Consider the following 17,305-nt stretch of genomic DNA (forward strand, 5'->3'; position numbering starts at 1 on the left):
TGTCTTGTCCTTTGTACAAATGACAATAATACAGTGTCTGATATTGAAAACACAATAATAAAAGGAAAATATCTTACTGTCTTATAATTTAATTGTCCTGAAATAAGCTTTATTGATTCATTATTTTTTTCAGATTTTTCTTGAATGAGCCTTAAAATAAATTCAAATTTAAAGGTTATTCATCATCTCGCAGATGACCAAGGCTCATGCACTGAGCAACCTCTGTCTCAAAACTGAAAAAGAGTCAAATCAAATTAGAGTTTTGAGAGAGTCATGATGCACAAAGTTCTCTAGTTTAATTTAAATATGTCTTCAAAAAATTATATTGTCAAACTTTTATGAAGCAGATCATAGTTTAAACTCACTAGTTGGATCTGCTATTTCAAAGATTTTCTCTAGGGAAATTCTTTTAAAAAGTGAATAAATCTTTTGTAAAATAAATAATACTCCCATCTCTTTTTGTAAGGTTAGATTTTCACATACAAAATCAAATTACTTAAAGTAGTAGACCACTGTTATATGAGATATGTGAGATCTAGGTCTGCTATCAATATGTTAGAACTAGTTTCTGTAAAAGTATAATCATCAACAATTCTATTTCACCATATTTAAGGGGGAAACTCTATTAGTAAGACCAGAAATGTACTTTTTGCTTAGGTGTGAAAGCACTTCCCACTTATTGATCCTAAGAAGTAATGGCAAAACCAGAAAAATGTGTTTGCTTTGTAATAAACTAATTTTTTAAAAATTACTTGAAATCATGGGCATTTGTGAGTTAAAAGATAACTTAAAAATTAGGCGGAGTAAAGTGGCTGTTTTTGAGTAAGAGGAGACATGAACTGTTGATTTTACTGATTTAGGGAACTCTTGGGTGAGGAAATTCCTTCTTGGGAGATAAAGGTTTACATCATCCTCTCTGCAGCTTACTGTCTTGAAAAATTGCCTAGAACACTTGAAGAAGTTATGACTTGCCCATGGTTGCACAGCCACTGTGTCTCAGAAGCAGGATTTAAACTGAAGTTTTCCAGCCAGTCTGTGAACCTGTGAAGTTTTCCAGCCAGCAGACTATTACTATCTACAGTCCTGCTTTGTTTTTGTATGTTTGTTTTTTGACCCTTTTTAAATTGTCATTTTGAACAAAAGTTATAAAAATAATACATGTGAAAAGGGAAAGCCACCATTGAAAACCTTGTAGCATAATGAAAATAGCACTGGCTTAGAAATCATTACATTTCAGTTCTGTTCCTGGCTCTTCTGCTTATTGTACCTATTGTGAGCTAATCTTAGGCAGATTGCTTAACTAACAGTATCTCAGTTTCTTTAACTATAAAATGAAGGGATTGATCTAGATCAGTGATGGCAAACCTCTTAGAGATAGTGTCACTGTGTGCTGTGCCTCTCCACAGCCCCTTTACCCGAGACAGGGGAGAGAGGAAGCGCCTCAGGCTCATGGAGAGGGGTAGGGGAACAGCTCTACTCTGAGTCCCTCTGGCTTTCTAGTAACAAACTCTGGTGGGACTGCCAGAGTTACCCACAGAGAGGGCTCCATTGTCCTTTTTGGGCACATGTTCCATAGGTTCACCATCACTGGCCTAGAAAGTTTCAAGATTTCTTTGAACTTTTGTCCTTTGGCTATGACTACTCATCAAAGAAGAAAATATACATAATCCAAATAAGAGATACAGCCACCATTATTCCTTTTCAACCATTTTTTGTGTGGTTAATAGAATTTAGATTTGGCAAAAATCTTAGAGAACATCCAGTCCAGCCCTCTGGATTTATAGCTGAGGCAGCTGGGACTGGGAGAGGAAAAGTGACTTTTTTAGTTACACAAGTACTAAGTAGCAGCACAAGAGTTTGACCCCATGTCTTCTAGTTCCAGATTCACTGTGTTTTTCTACTGTGGAACTTAGAAGGAACTCTCAGCAGTAACATTTTGGGACACAAATATAAACAACTTTGTAAATAGTTTTTTAATGCCCAACATGGCGTCTGGACTTCCTTAATAATATTGGTAATCTAATGTTTATGGCACAACATGAATGGATTGCTTATTAAGCCCCTGTATATGAGGGGATAGTAGAGTCAGTTTTTACTTTGGGGGTACTTCAGATCTTTAAGGACTTTGAAGAAGTTATGAAAAATATTTCAGCATATTGTTCTTCTATGTTTTTCTCTCTGCTGACAGAATGTTGCTGATTTGAGAGAAGGAATCATTTCACTTTTTGGTTTTTTTTTTTGTCTCCTAGCCCATAACACAAATTTTTTTGTTTTTCAGGAATTTTTCAGTTCTGGCCATCTCTTTGTCACCTCATTTGGGGTTTTCTTGGCCAAAGATACTAGAGTAGTTTGCCATTTCCTTCTCCAACTCATTTTAAAAATTAGGAAACTGAGGCAAAGAGGTGACTTGCCCTGGGGTCACACAGCTAGGAAGTGGCCACATCTAAACTCAGAAAGATGGGTATTATTAATACCAAGCCCAGTACTCTACCACCTAGCTGCTTATTCATTACTTAGTAAATGCTTATTGATTGATTATATGTGTATCCATATACTTTTTGTGGTGACAACTTAATTCATAACATGGTGGTGAAAACATTGCTGCCACTAATGTATGTATAATATGCAGAGCCAAACCTCATTTTAATCAGCAGGTTTGTATTGAGCAACTCTTAAGGCTCCCTATAGTATGGAAAGTACAAGACAGAGTGCTTGCTCTAAAGGAGTGTACAGCATTTTAAGTTTTATTTTCTGTCAGATGTTTCTTAGGGAGCCCAGATATAACTATATCCCTGCAAAATACAACAAATATTCTCTCCTGATCATTATTGTGATCGTCTATGTTAGATGTCACATTAGGCATTATTACAATAGTCAATACTGGAATCATGGCCTCTGCAGGTTAGACTAAACAATTATCTATATCTCTATTTTCCCCCCATCTAGATTTTCCAGTTTTTTTCCCCTTAGAAATTAAAATTTCCATGATGGAGATGTACAAAAAGAAATTTCTTCTGGAAATATTTTTTCTTACAAGATATTAACATAATTTGTCATATTCATTTTGATTTTGAACTCCACAGCTTTGGCCCAAAGCTGTTTAGTCCCTCCGTTAAACCATTTTATGAGAGTAAAATGTAAAGGAAATCATTTAAAAGTTCCTGCTTAATGTTATAATCAGCCCAAAATTACAAACATTGTACAGCAAGCATTCATATTTCAGTGATTTGGATCTCAGAGCAACTTTTGAAATAGACACATTATTTTAAATTTTATGTAGTTAACCCGCAATTTACTAATGCTGCTATATCACCTAAATTCAATTTATTGCTGTTTCTCTTTAAAAATGTTTTGAGTTTCAGCTTGGGTGAAAGGGGAAATGAATAAGAATTTTTATATAGGGCCTACTATGTGCTACACTGTGCTAAGCACTTTACAAATATTTTTGCATTTGAACCTCACAATCACCTTACTGGGTTGATGGATTCTTAGGTACACATAGGGATTCTAAGTATCAGACCCCAGTACTAGCTTCAGTTACCTGGAATAAGGGTTAGAGTCAGTCCTTGGGGGAGGAGGAAAAGACTGTTACCAAGGACAAGAACTAGAGATAACTTAAACTTTCTAAGTTATAGTTTTCTTGATTGGAGGGGAAGAGAAAGTAAGTGGATATGGTAATAAGCATTTATTAAATACCTACTACATACCAGGCACTGAACCAAACACTTTATAGGTATTAACTCGTTGAATCTTAACTCACTGAGGTAAGGAGCTGTTATTATCCCAATTTAACTGCTGAGAAAACTGAGGTAGACAAATTAAATGGCCTGTGGTCACACTGGTAATGTCTTGAGGCTGGATTTGAACTCAGACCTTCATGACTGCAAAACCAGCACACTATCCTCCCCCATCCACCTAGCTAGCCCCTAATGCTAATTGCTGAAACTGAGAAAAGAGGGAGAATCTCGTGGCTCCCAGAATAGTAGGCAGCTGAGTTTTTTCTAACTCTTGTCTCTTTGAAGATTTTTTTTTCCTCCTCGATGCTAGGTGAGATGGGAACAAAAGAAAACTGGGTTTCATGGTAGGAAGGCAGAGATTGTTGAAAGATTTGCCAGGCCAAGCCCGGCAGCTGAGAATGGTGCATAGAGGTTTGTTCTACACCAGGAGATGAAAGGAAAATGAATTCTGTGTGATAGTGGAGAATAAGGAACTTGTTTGGACAGCTGCCCAGCTGCTGAATGAAATTGGGTAAGATTGCCTGTTCTTACCATACACACAGGTCTACTCCTTTGGGGTAGTTACAAAATTTTTATCGTGATACCCAGACTTTAGAGTTGAAAAGGAGTAAAAAAAGAAAAAAGATGAAACAGTGGAGGATTGAGAGCTAAGGTGAAAAATTTACTGCTCATTTCCTAAGGACTTCAAAAGTTTTTCCCCTTTTGCTTCTATGCTTTTGAGCTATAGAAAATACTTTTTTTTTTTTTTTAACCCTTATCTTCAGTCTTTGAGTCAATACTGTGTATTGGCTCAAGGGCAGAAGAGTGGTAAGGGTAGGCAATGGGGATCAAGTGACTTGCCCAGGGTCACACAGCTGGGAAGTGTCTGAGGCCAGATTTCAACCTAGGACCTCCTGCCTCTAGGCCTGGCTCTCAATCCTCCGAGCTATCCATCTGCCCCCAGAAAATATTCTTTTCATCTGAAGAAGGAAAAGATTGTAGGTATCCTCTGCTGTCCAAGCAATTCAGAAGTCACTTCACATTTTTGTTTCTTTTGGGCTCTTTATTTTTTATAAGCCTGCTTCTTTTAGCTGTTAATTTTAATCTCCTCCTCACCTTTCCCCCCAAAAAAAAACCAATTTACTATAAAGTTTAAGTTTCTGGAAAGCACATGCCATTTTTTATCCATGGTAACTACATATGGAACTGAACTGAACTCTAGCTTCTTGTTATGAAAGCCTACCTGTAAAATAGTTACACTTACCATACTTATTGTGAACATACTTTCTGCTTTTGTAAAGTTTTAGAAAGAAGAAACTGAGAAGGGAACTTTTTCCCCATTTAAGTTTATTTGACTTAATTAAATTATCATAGACAACTTACATTTGCATTTTTTTCCCAAGATTTTTTTCTTAACCCTTACCTTCTGTCTTACTAAGACAGAAGAATGGTGAGGGCTAGGCAGTTGAGGCTACAGTGACTTGCCCAGGGTCACACAGCTAGAAAGTATATGAGGTCAGGTTTAGATCCAGGTCCTCCTAACCCTAGGTCTGGTGCTCTCTCCACTGTGCTACCTAGATGCGCTCTTTTAGGAATTCAAATCTACTTACACTGAATTTAAGTCAGTGGATTACTATTTGTACTTAAGTTTTCAATTCTATTTCAAGTTAAGTTTTTGTTAGTGTCTTGATTTTCTCTGTTCATTTTTCTTTCAAAAATATAGGAATACTCTGAAGACAGTAACTCTGAACCAAATGTGGATTTGGAAAACCAGTACTACAATTCCAAAGCATTGAAGGAAGATGACCCAAAAGCAGCATTAAGCAGTTTCCAGAAGGTACTTACTTTTTTCAGCTGATTTTTACAGGCTTATTATTTGTGAAGATATGCACATGTGTATACAATTTATGTATAACAAATGGGACTTTTTGTTATATATATAGATATAGATATAGATATATTTAAAATTTATATTCATTAATATTATTCTATAGGCATAATAAAACTATTAGTGTAAATTTACATTCAAACTACTTAGCAAAAATTTAAGAAGGACTATTTCATTCTTTGTTAGGTTTTTTTTTTGGTTGTTGTTTGCTTTACAACCCTTACTTTCTATCTTAGAATCAATACTAAATGTTAGTTCCAAGGCAGAAGAGCAGTATGGAGTAGACAGTTGGAGTTAAGTGACTTGCTCAATGTCACATGGTTAGGAAGAGTCCGAGAATCTTCTCTCTCCAGGCCTAGCTCTCTATACACCAGGTCACCTAGCTGCCTCTATTTCATTCTTTATTAATTATGAAATCACTTTCTACTGAATCTATTTAGGATTGGAGTCCCAAAATACTGAGAATCTGAGCAATATTTATATTTTCCTTTTCATAGAATTAGTCATAGATGTCTTTCGTCTTCAAACTAGTGATAGAATTAGATTCCTCATAGACTAATTAGTCCAAATCTTCATCTTATAGTTGAGGAAACTGAGGCCCACAGAGATCTAAAGAGTTACTCCAAATCACATAAGTAGAGTCATAAATGGGACTTAGGGGAGCATTGCCCTGGCTATTTCAAATATACTGCATTCTTCTCTTAATACCTTTAAGTTACCATAGCAGAATAGGTCATGAACCACCATAATTTAGAGCTTCAAAGAATCTTAATGATCATGTAAGCCAAGAGTTCTTGATTGATGTGAGGGAATGTATGAACTTGGATGAGGGAGAGGGGAACTAAATTTTTATTTTCCATTAGCTGATAACCATTAACCACTATCAGAAATTTGACATTTCCTTCAATTATGAATTTAAAAATAATATTCTGAGGAGAGATTCATAACCTTCTCTAGAGGGTTATGGGTTTTATGATATAATATAAATAAGGTTAAGAACTCTGAAATAAGACAAGCATCTCACTTAAGGAATGATCAAATTTAGATCTGAAGTGTCTAGTGACTTGAGTAAGTTCACAAAGATTCAGAGTCAAGATTTTAATCTAGGTTCTCAACCTTCAAATGCAGTGCTCTTTCTATATTACATCACACACATATAGTTTTAGGAATTCTTTTTTGGAGAATTCATGCAAATACTTGATCAACATTATATAGTAGTAGACTAAAGGGTAAAAACAGTGATGGTTTTGATAATCTAAATGTTACCAAATAGAGTTTATTAATAATGGGCTGAGCAAATATATCTCTCTCTTTTAGGTTTTGGAGCTTGAAGGTGAAAAAGGAGAATGGGGTTTTAAAGCACTGAAACAGATGATTAAAATAAACTTCAAGTTGGTAAGAATTTTTGGGAGGTATAAAAATAATTTGATAGAGTCTCATTGTATCTTACCATTTCATCTACGTTAGTATTACAAGGCAATACTATATTTCAAGACAACAATATACATTTTGAAATGCTTTAAGTTTAGAAGGTCTTTCCTAATAACAACTCTGTGAGACTGAGAATTCAATCACCATTCTCAATTTACAAATGAAAAAATTGATAGTGAGAGGCTTAACTTATTTGCCCATGATCATGATCTGGTTTAGACCATTTCATACTGTGCAAGTCCATTGCTCTTTCTGTGCAATATAACACTTTGTGATTCTAGATAAAAATGTTTCCTTATTAAGATTGCTTTTCTTTTCTGTTGTATGATTGCAATACATTCTATTTTTTAAAATCCTGTATTACACACATTCACAAATTCCTGTCAAAGGGTCATAATAGAGCAGGAAAAGTGAACTTAAGAGATTACTTTATTTTACCAATGAAAAAAGAGAGTGAGTACCATTCCTAGTCCTTCTTTTAAAGAGGATATTATCTTTTTGGTTATTTGAGGTTCACTACCATATTTAAAGGCTTTCTTAATGGCATTTTGAAAAGGGAAAAAAAAAAAACAAAAAAAAAAAAACAGAAAAAGCCGGTCTGAATTTGTTGTTGCTTAAGTATTTGTTTATTTGAAAATGATACATCCTGCAGGAATTGAAAGATTATTAGGCTAACTCTTTAGACTTTCTGTCCTTAAACCTAATCTCCATTTGATTTTAAGAGAGGGTACCACTATAGAAGGGATATGTAGAGAGGGATCTGCTACTAGTTCTATACCCTAAAGAAAGAAAAGAAAAAGGGCCTTTATGTACAAAACTACTTATAGCAGCTCAAAAGAATTAGAAATTGAGGGGGATGCCCATCAATTAGGGATTGACTGAAAAATTTGTGGCATATCATTATGATGGAATACTATTGTGCTATAAGAAATGACAAACAGGATGCTTTCAGAAAAACCTAAGAAGACTTACATGAATTGATGCAAAGTGAAATGAGCAAAACCAGAAAAACATTGTACACAGTAACAACACTATGATAAAATACTTAACTATTCTCAGCAATACAATAATCCGAAATAGTTCCAAAAGACAATAAAAAATACTATCCACCTCTAAAGAAAGACTGAATACAGATTGAAACATACTTTAAAATTTTATTATTCTTGGGGCGGTGGGGAATTTTGTCTTTGTTTTCCTTTTTGAAACATGGCTAAATTTTTGCATGACAGTACATGTATAGGCAATATCAAATTGCTTGCCTTCTTAAGGAGGGGGAGGGGAGACAAAATTTGGAACTCAAAAATTTAAAAATCAAATGTTAACATTTTGCTTGCCTGTAATTGAGAAGAATTAAAATAATAAAATTTAAAGGGAACCCAGACAACAGATATCTGAGGCCCATTACAAAGACTAAAGAAACTTAATCACCTAATATAATGCAGCATTTGAATCTCTGTTTTTCCTATCCCTTACAGCTTTCAAATGCCTTTGAATTCCCTAGTTTTTTCCCTGCTCTTATTTCTCTGTCAGCTCTTCTGTGCCTCAAATTTGACTTCTCTTTTCTCTATCTACTGAATCATCTGTCTCCCTGTTTTGTCTTAAAGCAGGATAGGTTAGAATCCAAGGACCATAAATCCATGCCTATGTAACCAACACTAACTCTTCCCCTCTTCCCCCATCCCCAGTCTTATAAGAATCCTCCTTACCAGGAACATTTTAAAAGACATTTATTTTTACTAGGAGAATTTATTTACACTGTAGAATATTTTTATTAAAAAGATGGACTTTTGTTTCATTGGGAAGTTTTGTATAATTAAAGGAACCCTTCAGTTTCCCTTAGGCAAATTCCCTTGAGCCCAGTCTCCTTTTTCTTATTAACTGTAAACCCAACCCATATCCATGTGCAAGGGTTATCTAAGGAATATATGTAGCCATACAATGTAAGCAAAATATGCATATATGTACAGTTTATGCATGCATAATATATACTGAAAAGGAAAAATGAGTGAGTTCTATAGTTATCCCATCTAGTAACTTCATAACATAATCTAGATAACAAGCATTTTCCTGCACTTGGCTTTTTCCAGCGTGTACAATTAAGTCGTTCTTTTGAGTGGATTTGTATCTTCTTTAGACTTTTGATACAACTAGCATGATATCCCTAAGTAGAAACATCTGGAAGGCCTCACCATCTATAGCAGAGATTCTTAATTTGGGATATAGTCTACATGCTTTAAAATATATACACACGGGGGCAGCTGGGTAGCTCAGTGGATTGAGAGCCAGGCCTAGAGACAGGAGGTCCTAGGTTCAAATCTGGCCTCAGACACTTCCCAGCTGTGTGACCCTGGGCAAGTCACTTGACCCCCATTGCCTACCCTTACCAATCTTCCACCTATAAGTCAATACACAGAAGTTAAGGGTTTAAAATTTAAAATAAAATAAAATAAAATAAAATAAATAAAATATATACACACACACACAAAGGATATATACATATGTACATATAATTTAATTTCAGCATAATTGGTTTCCTTCGTAACCCAATGCATTTTTATTTTATGCATTTAAGAACATTATTTTGAGACGAGGTCCATTGGCTTCACCAAATTTCCAGAAGGCTGTATCACACACACACAAAAAAAACAGTTAAGAACTCCTAGACTACAAAATCTGCTTTCATCTCAGACTGTGCTTTTTCTGTAATTACCATCACAGAAATGACAAATATGTTTAACTGGCATTTATTTTTCTGTTTTATATCTAACATGATGTTAATAATCAGTGCTATATTCTGTTAGATATAGTATACCTCTGTTATATTTTTCAAGGATTTTTGCATGATTACAATGTGTGCATGGGAAATACAATTTTGAAAGGTAAGTCAAGGGAATTGTTATCATTAATCCCTCACTTCTTTTTAAAAGAAATTTTAAAAGGTATTTATTTTCAGAATTATACTTAGAGAATTTGATATTAATTTGATTTAACTCTTGTATATAAAGAAATTTATCATTCAAAGATCTTTAGAACGAGTAATCCCTAAATGAATTTTGTGTTTGGGAAGGATAAAAACATACTACCTGTTTATATATCTTTCCTTAGATGAAACTTATAAGGTAGAGGCCAGAAAAGTAAAGAATCTTAGAAATACAAAAGGATAATGGGGCTAGGTGACAAGTTTATAAGTTTTTCTGCATTGCATAATTTAAAGAGCTTAGGGAAGATTTCCCCTTTGCTGAAAAGATTTACCTGCAAAAAAATCTTGCCAAGAAACTAAAGATTCGTTTCTTTAGATATTGGAAACATTTAATTCTTGAAGAGACAATAGTGACTTATTATTTGATATTTGGGAACCTCAAACAAGGAAACTCCCATCTAATGCAGATTGACACCATCTCTGCAATTTATAATCTTAGGGAATTGCTCAGAGCATTGAGAAGTGATTTATCTAAGGGCAGACAGCCAGTATATGTTAGAGGCAGGACTTGAAACCTACATCTTCTTGATTGACTCTGAGACCTGTTCTTTCAATTATGCCATGTTGCCTCTCAGAGCCATAGTATAGAACAAATAGTTCTGGCTGGCATGCGACCTGAAGATTAATCAGCTATTATCAAATAAACATCAGCTAAGATTAAGACCTTATATGGCTCTACGGACAGATATGTGAGATTCAGAGACCCTTCACTTTCTTCTACCTTGTGGTTTTAATGACGATAATAAACTTGTAAGTGATTAACCATTATCCATGAATAGAGGAAAATTCATAGCTTCCTCCCCCTGTGCACTGTATGGTACTGAAATCTCCCAGATAATTAAAAATACTTTTAAGAAGCTAGGTTTCTAATAAGTATTTTGAGCAGCATTAATTTGGAATTTTTGAAGGAATTTCTTTTAAACTTAACCATTGCTTTGAATTTAAGAATTCTCTTTGGATTATTTATGCCTGTTCTCATAGTAGAAGTATAAAAGCTTTGAAGACTAGCATCTAAAAGTTAGAATACTATCAAGTTTTCACCACCAATTTTATCTTGGTATCTAATTGCGCTATTTTAGATTTAGTGACCCAAGGATGCTATTTCAAACTAACTTTTTTTTTTCAAACATTTATTAGTATTCATTTTTAACATGGTTACATGATTCATGCTCCTCCTTTCCCCTTCGCCCCCCGCACTCCCCCCACCCATGGCCGATGCACATTTCCACTAGTTTTGTCATGTGTCCTTGATCAAGACCAATTTCCAAATTGTTGGTAGTTACATTGGTGTGGTAGTTTCGAGTCCACACCCTCAATCATGTTCAAACTAACTTTTATAATAATTTACTTACTTTTATAATTAACTAACTGATCCTGAGTCATTTATCTATCTAAAATATTTATGACTTTTATTATGTAATTATTTGAACTCTGTGCTTTAGTCAGTAAAAAAAAATGTAATAAGATTACCCAGAGTATTTTTTAATAAGATCTCATGTCTTTTGCTTCACAGACGAACTATCCAGAAATGATGAATAGATATAAACAACTATTGACCTACATTCGGAGTGCAGTCACAAGAAATTATTCTGAAAAGTCTATTAATTCTATTCTTGATTATATCTCTACTTCTAAACAGGTTAGATTCCGTTTTTGTTTTTTTTGGTTTGTTTTTTTTAACTTGGTACACACCTACATATCCATTGTTTCTAATGGATTTTATACAGTTCTTAAAAATCTAAACAGTTATATTCCTTAATTAAATGCAACAAATTTTTTTTTAGTTGTCACGATGTATGGGGGAATTGTACTAGGTTTTTTGAGTGGTACAAAGATCATATAAAATGTAGCCCCTTTCTTATGGAATTATAGTCTAGGAGAGGGATATCAGCAAATAATCATTTACTAACTGCTCTCTTTGTGCTAGGCAGTTAGGATTAAAAAAATAATAATAATCAAACTTGTCTCCCTTCAAGGAACTTATATTTTGAGTAATACAATAATTATATACAAAACAAATAAAGGGAATGGCACATAAAAAGTAAATAAATATAACAGTATGACCCAGCAGTAGTTCCAAAGGTGAAAGCAGAGTATGGGGCTTGGGGAGGAGAATGTTATCTCTGGGTATAAAAACTTCTAGTCTAGAAAATAGGGACTTTAGGAAAGAGAAAAAGAGTCCAATTTGTTGATGGTGGTTATTTCAGGTGTGTCTGGCTCTTCAGGTCCCCATTTGGATTTTCTTGACAGACACTGAAGTGGTTTGCAAATAGAGTTAAGTGACTTTTCAAGGGTCACAGAGCTAGTAAGCATCTGAGACCAGATTTGAACTCAGGAAAATTTATCTTCCTGACTTGAGGCCTGACACTATCCAGTATGCTAACTAGGTGCCCAGTGAGTATAAGGTAAAGCTAGAAAGGTAGGGATTTATTGTGTAAGATTTTAAGTGTCAAGATTTACCAAGATTTAATTGTACTCAGTTGTGGGATTTTTAAAATAACATGCTCTTTACTTAAAAGTATTAAATACAGATTTATTTGAATGTATTTCCTTGAAAGAAGCATCTACAGACATATAAGTAAGCTAGAAATTCTATTAGTTGTCCTGCATAAGAATCCTATACTGTTCTGATTATTCCCAGGAATACATTCTGAAATTGTCTTTTTGTTTTGTTTTTCATAGTTGAAATGACTATTTAAAATGTTTTAAAATATGTTGGCATTTTAGAGTATTTACTATATTAGACTGCCTAAAAAAATGTAAAGGGCAAGAAGGAATGTGCATGCATGTGTGTGTGGTAGGGGGTGTTGTGGGTGTTTTCCAAGCTAGATATCATAAAGAGTACCTGCTGCAAATTTGGTAAGACAAAAAAAGGAATCAGTAAAATCACAATCTCGGGTGTTTCTGCACAAAATTATGAGTAAGAAACATAATGGACTGGAGATCCTAACAGATTGGTAGGTTTAAACTCATAGGTATCACTGAGACTTTGTAGAATGTAGCTAAAATATAGCTTTGAAAGGTTAAATCTCACAAAAAATAACAACCAATTGAATGAATGAGAGGGAATAGAAGCTAGTTTTATTCATTAAGGAAATAGTCTTATTTTAGGAAATCCTGGAGCCAAAATGGTGTTTAAGTCAAGATAAACAGCAAGAAAAAGATTGGTATTTCCAGTTATTTTATACAGGCTGTTCCAAAGTTCTTAGTGCCGTTTCAGAATTTAATTACTTAGAAGGAGTGAGGTGGCATATTGGATAGAGAGCCAGGCCTGGAGATGGAAGTGTACTACAACTTTAGAGCGAACAGTGCTACCTAACTGCCAGAAAAACTAATGCAGTAATGTCTAGAGTAAAGGGATTGATAGTCATGCTGTACTCTCTATTCTGATCAGATAGCACCTGTAGTATTATGTTCAGTTTTATATGCCATTTTAAAATTGGATTAATTTAGTTAATGGTGATCAAGATGGTAGGGAGTCTTGAGAGGCTTCCATATGAAGACAAACTGAGGAATCTGGGAATGTGAAAATATTAAGCTTAGAAATGCAACAGGGTAGGAAGACATGATATCACTGTTTAAATATTTTGAAGAAAAATCATGTGAAAGAGGGTTTAGAATAATTTCTGCTTGGCCCCAGAGGTCAGAACTAGGGCCAAGGAGTAAATTTGCAATTATGCAGATTAAGATTTGATGTAAGAGGGGCATCTAGGTGGTTCATTGGATAGAGAACCAGGCCTGGAAACAGGAGGACCTGTGTTCAAATCTAGTCTTAGACACTTCCTAGCTGGGCAACCCTGGGCAAGTCACTTAACTCCAATTGCTTACTACTTACTGCCCCTTCTGCCTTGGAACCAATACCTAATGTTTTCTAAGACAGAAGATAAAGATTGGGGATGGGGCCCACAGTGGACATTTCATATAAGGAAGCACTTACTGACAAGTAAAACATTTGAAAAAGCAGAATGGGCTAGCTTTGGATAAAGGAGTTTCCCCATAATCCCTCCATCCCCATTAGAGATCTTAAATGGGAATTTGGATGTTGGGAATGATGAAAGAACTCTTGTTGTAGTTTGGGTTGCCCTCTGAAGTACTTTCCAAACCTGAAATTCTGTTATAGTAAGTAAAATGTATGTGTGATTGCAATAGAAGGTGAATGTTATTGGTAGAATATAACCTATAGTTCAGCTCGTGGCTAGATGATATCACATTACAGATGAAATAAGCTTTTTATGAATTGCCCTAGAAACCTAAATACCTTTTGTGACTAATAAATGCTTCTCAAATTGCAGGCAGCCCACTTTAACAAAACAAGGTTATGAAATATATTTCATTCATAGGTTGGAGGCTGCTTGCACATAGATTTCACTAGTTTTTACTCCCTGTAAGCAGATACTCAATAAGATACGGAATACAGTATCTTTTGTTTATTAAAATTCAAACATGCACTTTTAGTTTGTTCAGATTAACTTTATTAACAGGTATAAATTTGCTGTTTACAATTATAGAATTCTGATTTTTTATGTCAGATGGATTTACTGCAGGAATTCTATGAAACAACACTGGAAGCTCTGAAAGACGCTAAGAATGATAGGCTGTGGTTTAAGACAAACACAAAGGTAACATTTAAAGTTAATTGTTTTGTTCATTGTGTATCCTAAAGATGCAAACCTCTCAATTCCAAATTTACAAATTAAATGGTTTTAAAGACTTTGCTTTCTTACAGCTTGGAAAATTATATCTAGAACGAGAAGAATATGGAAAGCTTCAAAAAATTTTGCGCCAGTTGCATCAGTCATGCCAGGTAGTATCCATCATTTTCTTTATTCATTTGTGTGTGTGTGTGTTTTATAAGCACAAGTAATAACTGCATTTCCCAGAGCAAAGACAAATAATGTACCAGTTTAGAATATTTTATATTGCTAAGTTTTCTAAGAGAAGTAGAAATTTAAAAAATAAGTGCTCCCACCTTGGAAACAAAAGGGAGTTCAGATCTGTGTCATAATTTCTTATAGGTCAACCAAAAACAGTGTTCTTAAAAGGTGAGTTTATATTGCTAGTTATAATTGTATATAATGCTTATTTAATCACATATAAATGTAACTCCAAATAAAACTATTTACTTTAGACATAAGTATTTGAAATTCAATTCTGTAGAATTGCATAAGGTAGAAGTAATATACCTCCCTATTTATATCACAGTGCTTTTATCTTAATCCACCTTAACCATGGATCTAAATTTTAAAACCTAATTTAAAAGAGAATTTGTTTCATAATTTTTTAATATAGCAATAAATTAGTACATAGCTAAATGTGTCAGACATCACATATTGAAGAGATAAATTCTGAGAACTGATGATACAATAAGCCTGACATAATCATTGAATGGATTTATTTTGCTCAGTTGTACCAGTTAGTTACAAAGAGTTCTGTTTCAGGCCAAGGGAAGTGAAGTCCAAGAGAAATAATGATATTAAAAAGCATCATTAAAAATTTTAAAAACAGAAATAAGTTCTAAATTAAAAGTATAAGTTGTACATAGCTTGAGGGTTGTTGGGTTTTTTTCACTCTAATTTGTAATATAAAACCAGAATATAAGTTCCACCTGAAAGTAGAATCTATTTCAGAACTTGAAACTTTTCTCCATTTGATCCACTAGGTTGGCAGATATTTGCTAGATTAGAGTTCTTATCAAAAATACCTCATTACATATTCCAAAAGCCAAAAGCTCTTCTGGGCATTTCTGGTATTCTCCTATGGTAATAATCTACATTATCTCCTATGAAGAGAAGAAAAAAACTTAGTAGGAGAAAAAAGAACTGAGTAGTTTCTCTCTCTTAAAAACAAAGGCTAGTTAAACCCATTTTAAGCTCACCATTTTATTATTTTTTCACCTGATTATTTTTCATAATGTAACAAAAATCATTTAATTTACTTCTCAGCTTTTCAGGGTTTTTCATGATAGATTTTAGTCCAGCCTTCATCAGAAAGGATATTTGCTCCAATTTCAAAGTGAAATGGAAATAGTAAAGAAGCCAGGATAGACTTTGAAGGGCCCTTCAGAATAGAGGGAACCTTGCAGGTTTGTCTATAGGAAGTTGTCTCATCAAATACTTTGAAGGAATAAAAGCTGCAAAATAGTCTGGTAAAATTAGCTCTGGTGAATTTTGCATTTATTTCAAAACATGAAAACAAATACATCTTTTGTGCATTGTAAACACCATTCTAGTATTTGATCTTGTGTTTTGATTTTGCTGTGAAAGCAGTGAGGTCATAACCTGCATGTTCCCTTACCTTTTGCACTCCATTTATTGGATTCTCATTGTGTTCCAGCTGACAGTTTTAATCTGGATCTTCTAAAACAATTTTTTAGTAGAAGATAAAGATTCTAAAACATAATATATCAAAACAGTTCCTGGAAAGAAATTATTGACCTATACTAATAATAGACATTAGAATATCTAACTCTTGGTTAAATGATTCTCTTTATTGATGTACATTGTATACATTATTTTGAAAAATATTGACATACCGATAGCCTCAAGATACAAATAAATGCACAGCTTAGATATCCTTTACTTTCAAACAGTTGTTGATGTTGGCTAGGGAGCTTTGTTTATAGTAGAGAAGTCCCTTCTTAACAGGTGATTATAAGCTGACAATTATGCAGGTTTCCTTTTTGACACATGACCAGTAGCTATAATAAGAATGGAATAGTATATTCTCTGAATTTCCACATTCTAAGTTGGGATTTGCAAAACATTTCTTGCAAATAAAATGGTATAAAAAGAAGTTTAAACTTCATGTCTAGTTTACAAATTCTTTCTAAACTCATAGTTAAATCAGTAGTATACTCTATTTTGGCTAAATTATGGGTTAAAAGAAGGTTTTATGGTCTAGCCTAGGAAGGTAAATTCACCCAAAACAGTTTCTGAAGGGAAATAGGTTCTGAGCTTCAAATAATAGAATTAAAAATAAATACTTGGTGCATAACTATTTTGAAGTTGGAGACTACATACCTCTATGACTTTTTTCAATTAAATTTGTCACACTAAAAATATTCTCTTTCCTAGACGGATGATGGAGAAGATGACTTAAAAAAGGGTACACAATTATTGGAAATTTATGCATTAGAAATTCAAATGTATACTGCACAGAAAAATAACAAAAAACTTAAAGCATTGTATGAACAGTCACTGCACATCAAGTCAGCCATCCCCCATCCACTGATCATGGGTGTCATTAGAGGTAAGTAGGAAAGAGTTTTTTGAAAGGGGATAAATAAACTAT

General features: G+C 34.0%; 1 protein-coding gene across 2 annotated transcripts in view; it reads left to right on the forward strand.

Annotated features, from left to right (window-relative positions):
- The window catches only part of COPS2 (COP9 signalosome subunit 2), a 50,296-nt gene that overhangs the window by 17,307 nt on the left and 15,684 nt on the right, over nt 1-17,305 (forward strand). The window contains exons 2-7 of one of the 2 annotated variants that reach the window (XM_044665183.1): nt 5,440-5,553; nt 6,922-6,999; nt 11,529-11,654; nt 14,524-14,634; nt 14,742-14,819; nt 17,089-17,263. In XM_044665183.1, coding sequence (XP_044521118.1) covers nt 5,440-5,553; nt 6,922-6,999; nt 11,529-11,654; nt 14,524-14,634; nt 14,742-14,819; nt 17,089-17,263 — 682 coding nt within the window. The remainder of the gene's footprint in view (nt 1-5,439; nt 5,554-6,921; nt 7,000-11,528; nt 11,655-14,523; nt 14,635-14,741; nt 14,820-17,088; nt 17,264-17,305) is intronic. The other variant, XM_044665184.1, reaches the window with a different exon arrangement.

The sequence above is a fragment of the Gracilinanus agilis genome, chromosome 2, assembly GCF_016433145.1.
Source record: "Gracilinanus agilis isolate LMUSP501 chromosome 2, AgileGrace, whole genome shotgun sequence".
NCBI classification, from domain to species: domain Eukaryota; kingdom Metazoa; phylum Chordata; class Mammalia; order Didelphimorphia; family Didelphidae; genus Gracilinanus; species Gracilinanus agilis.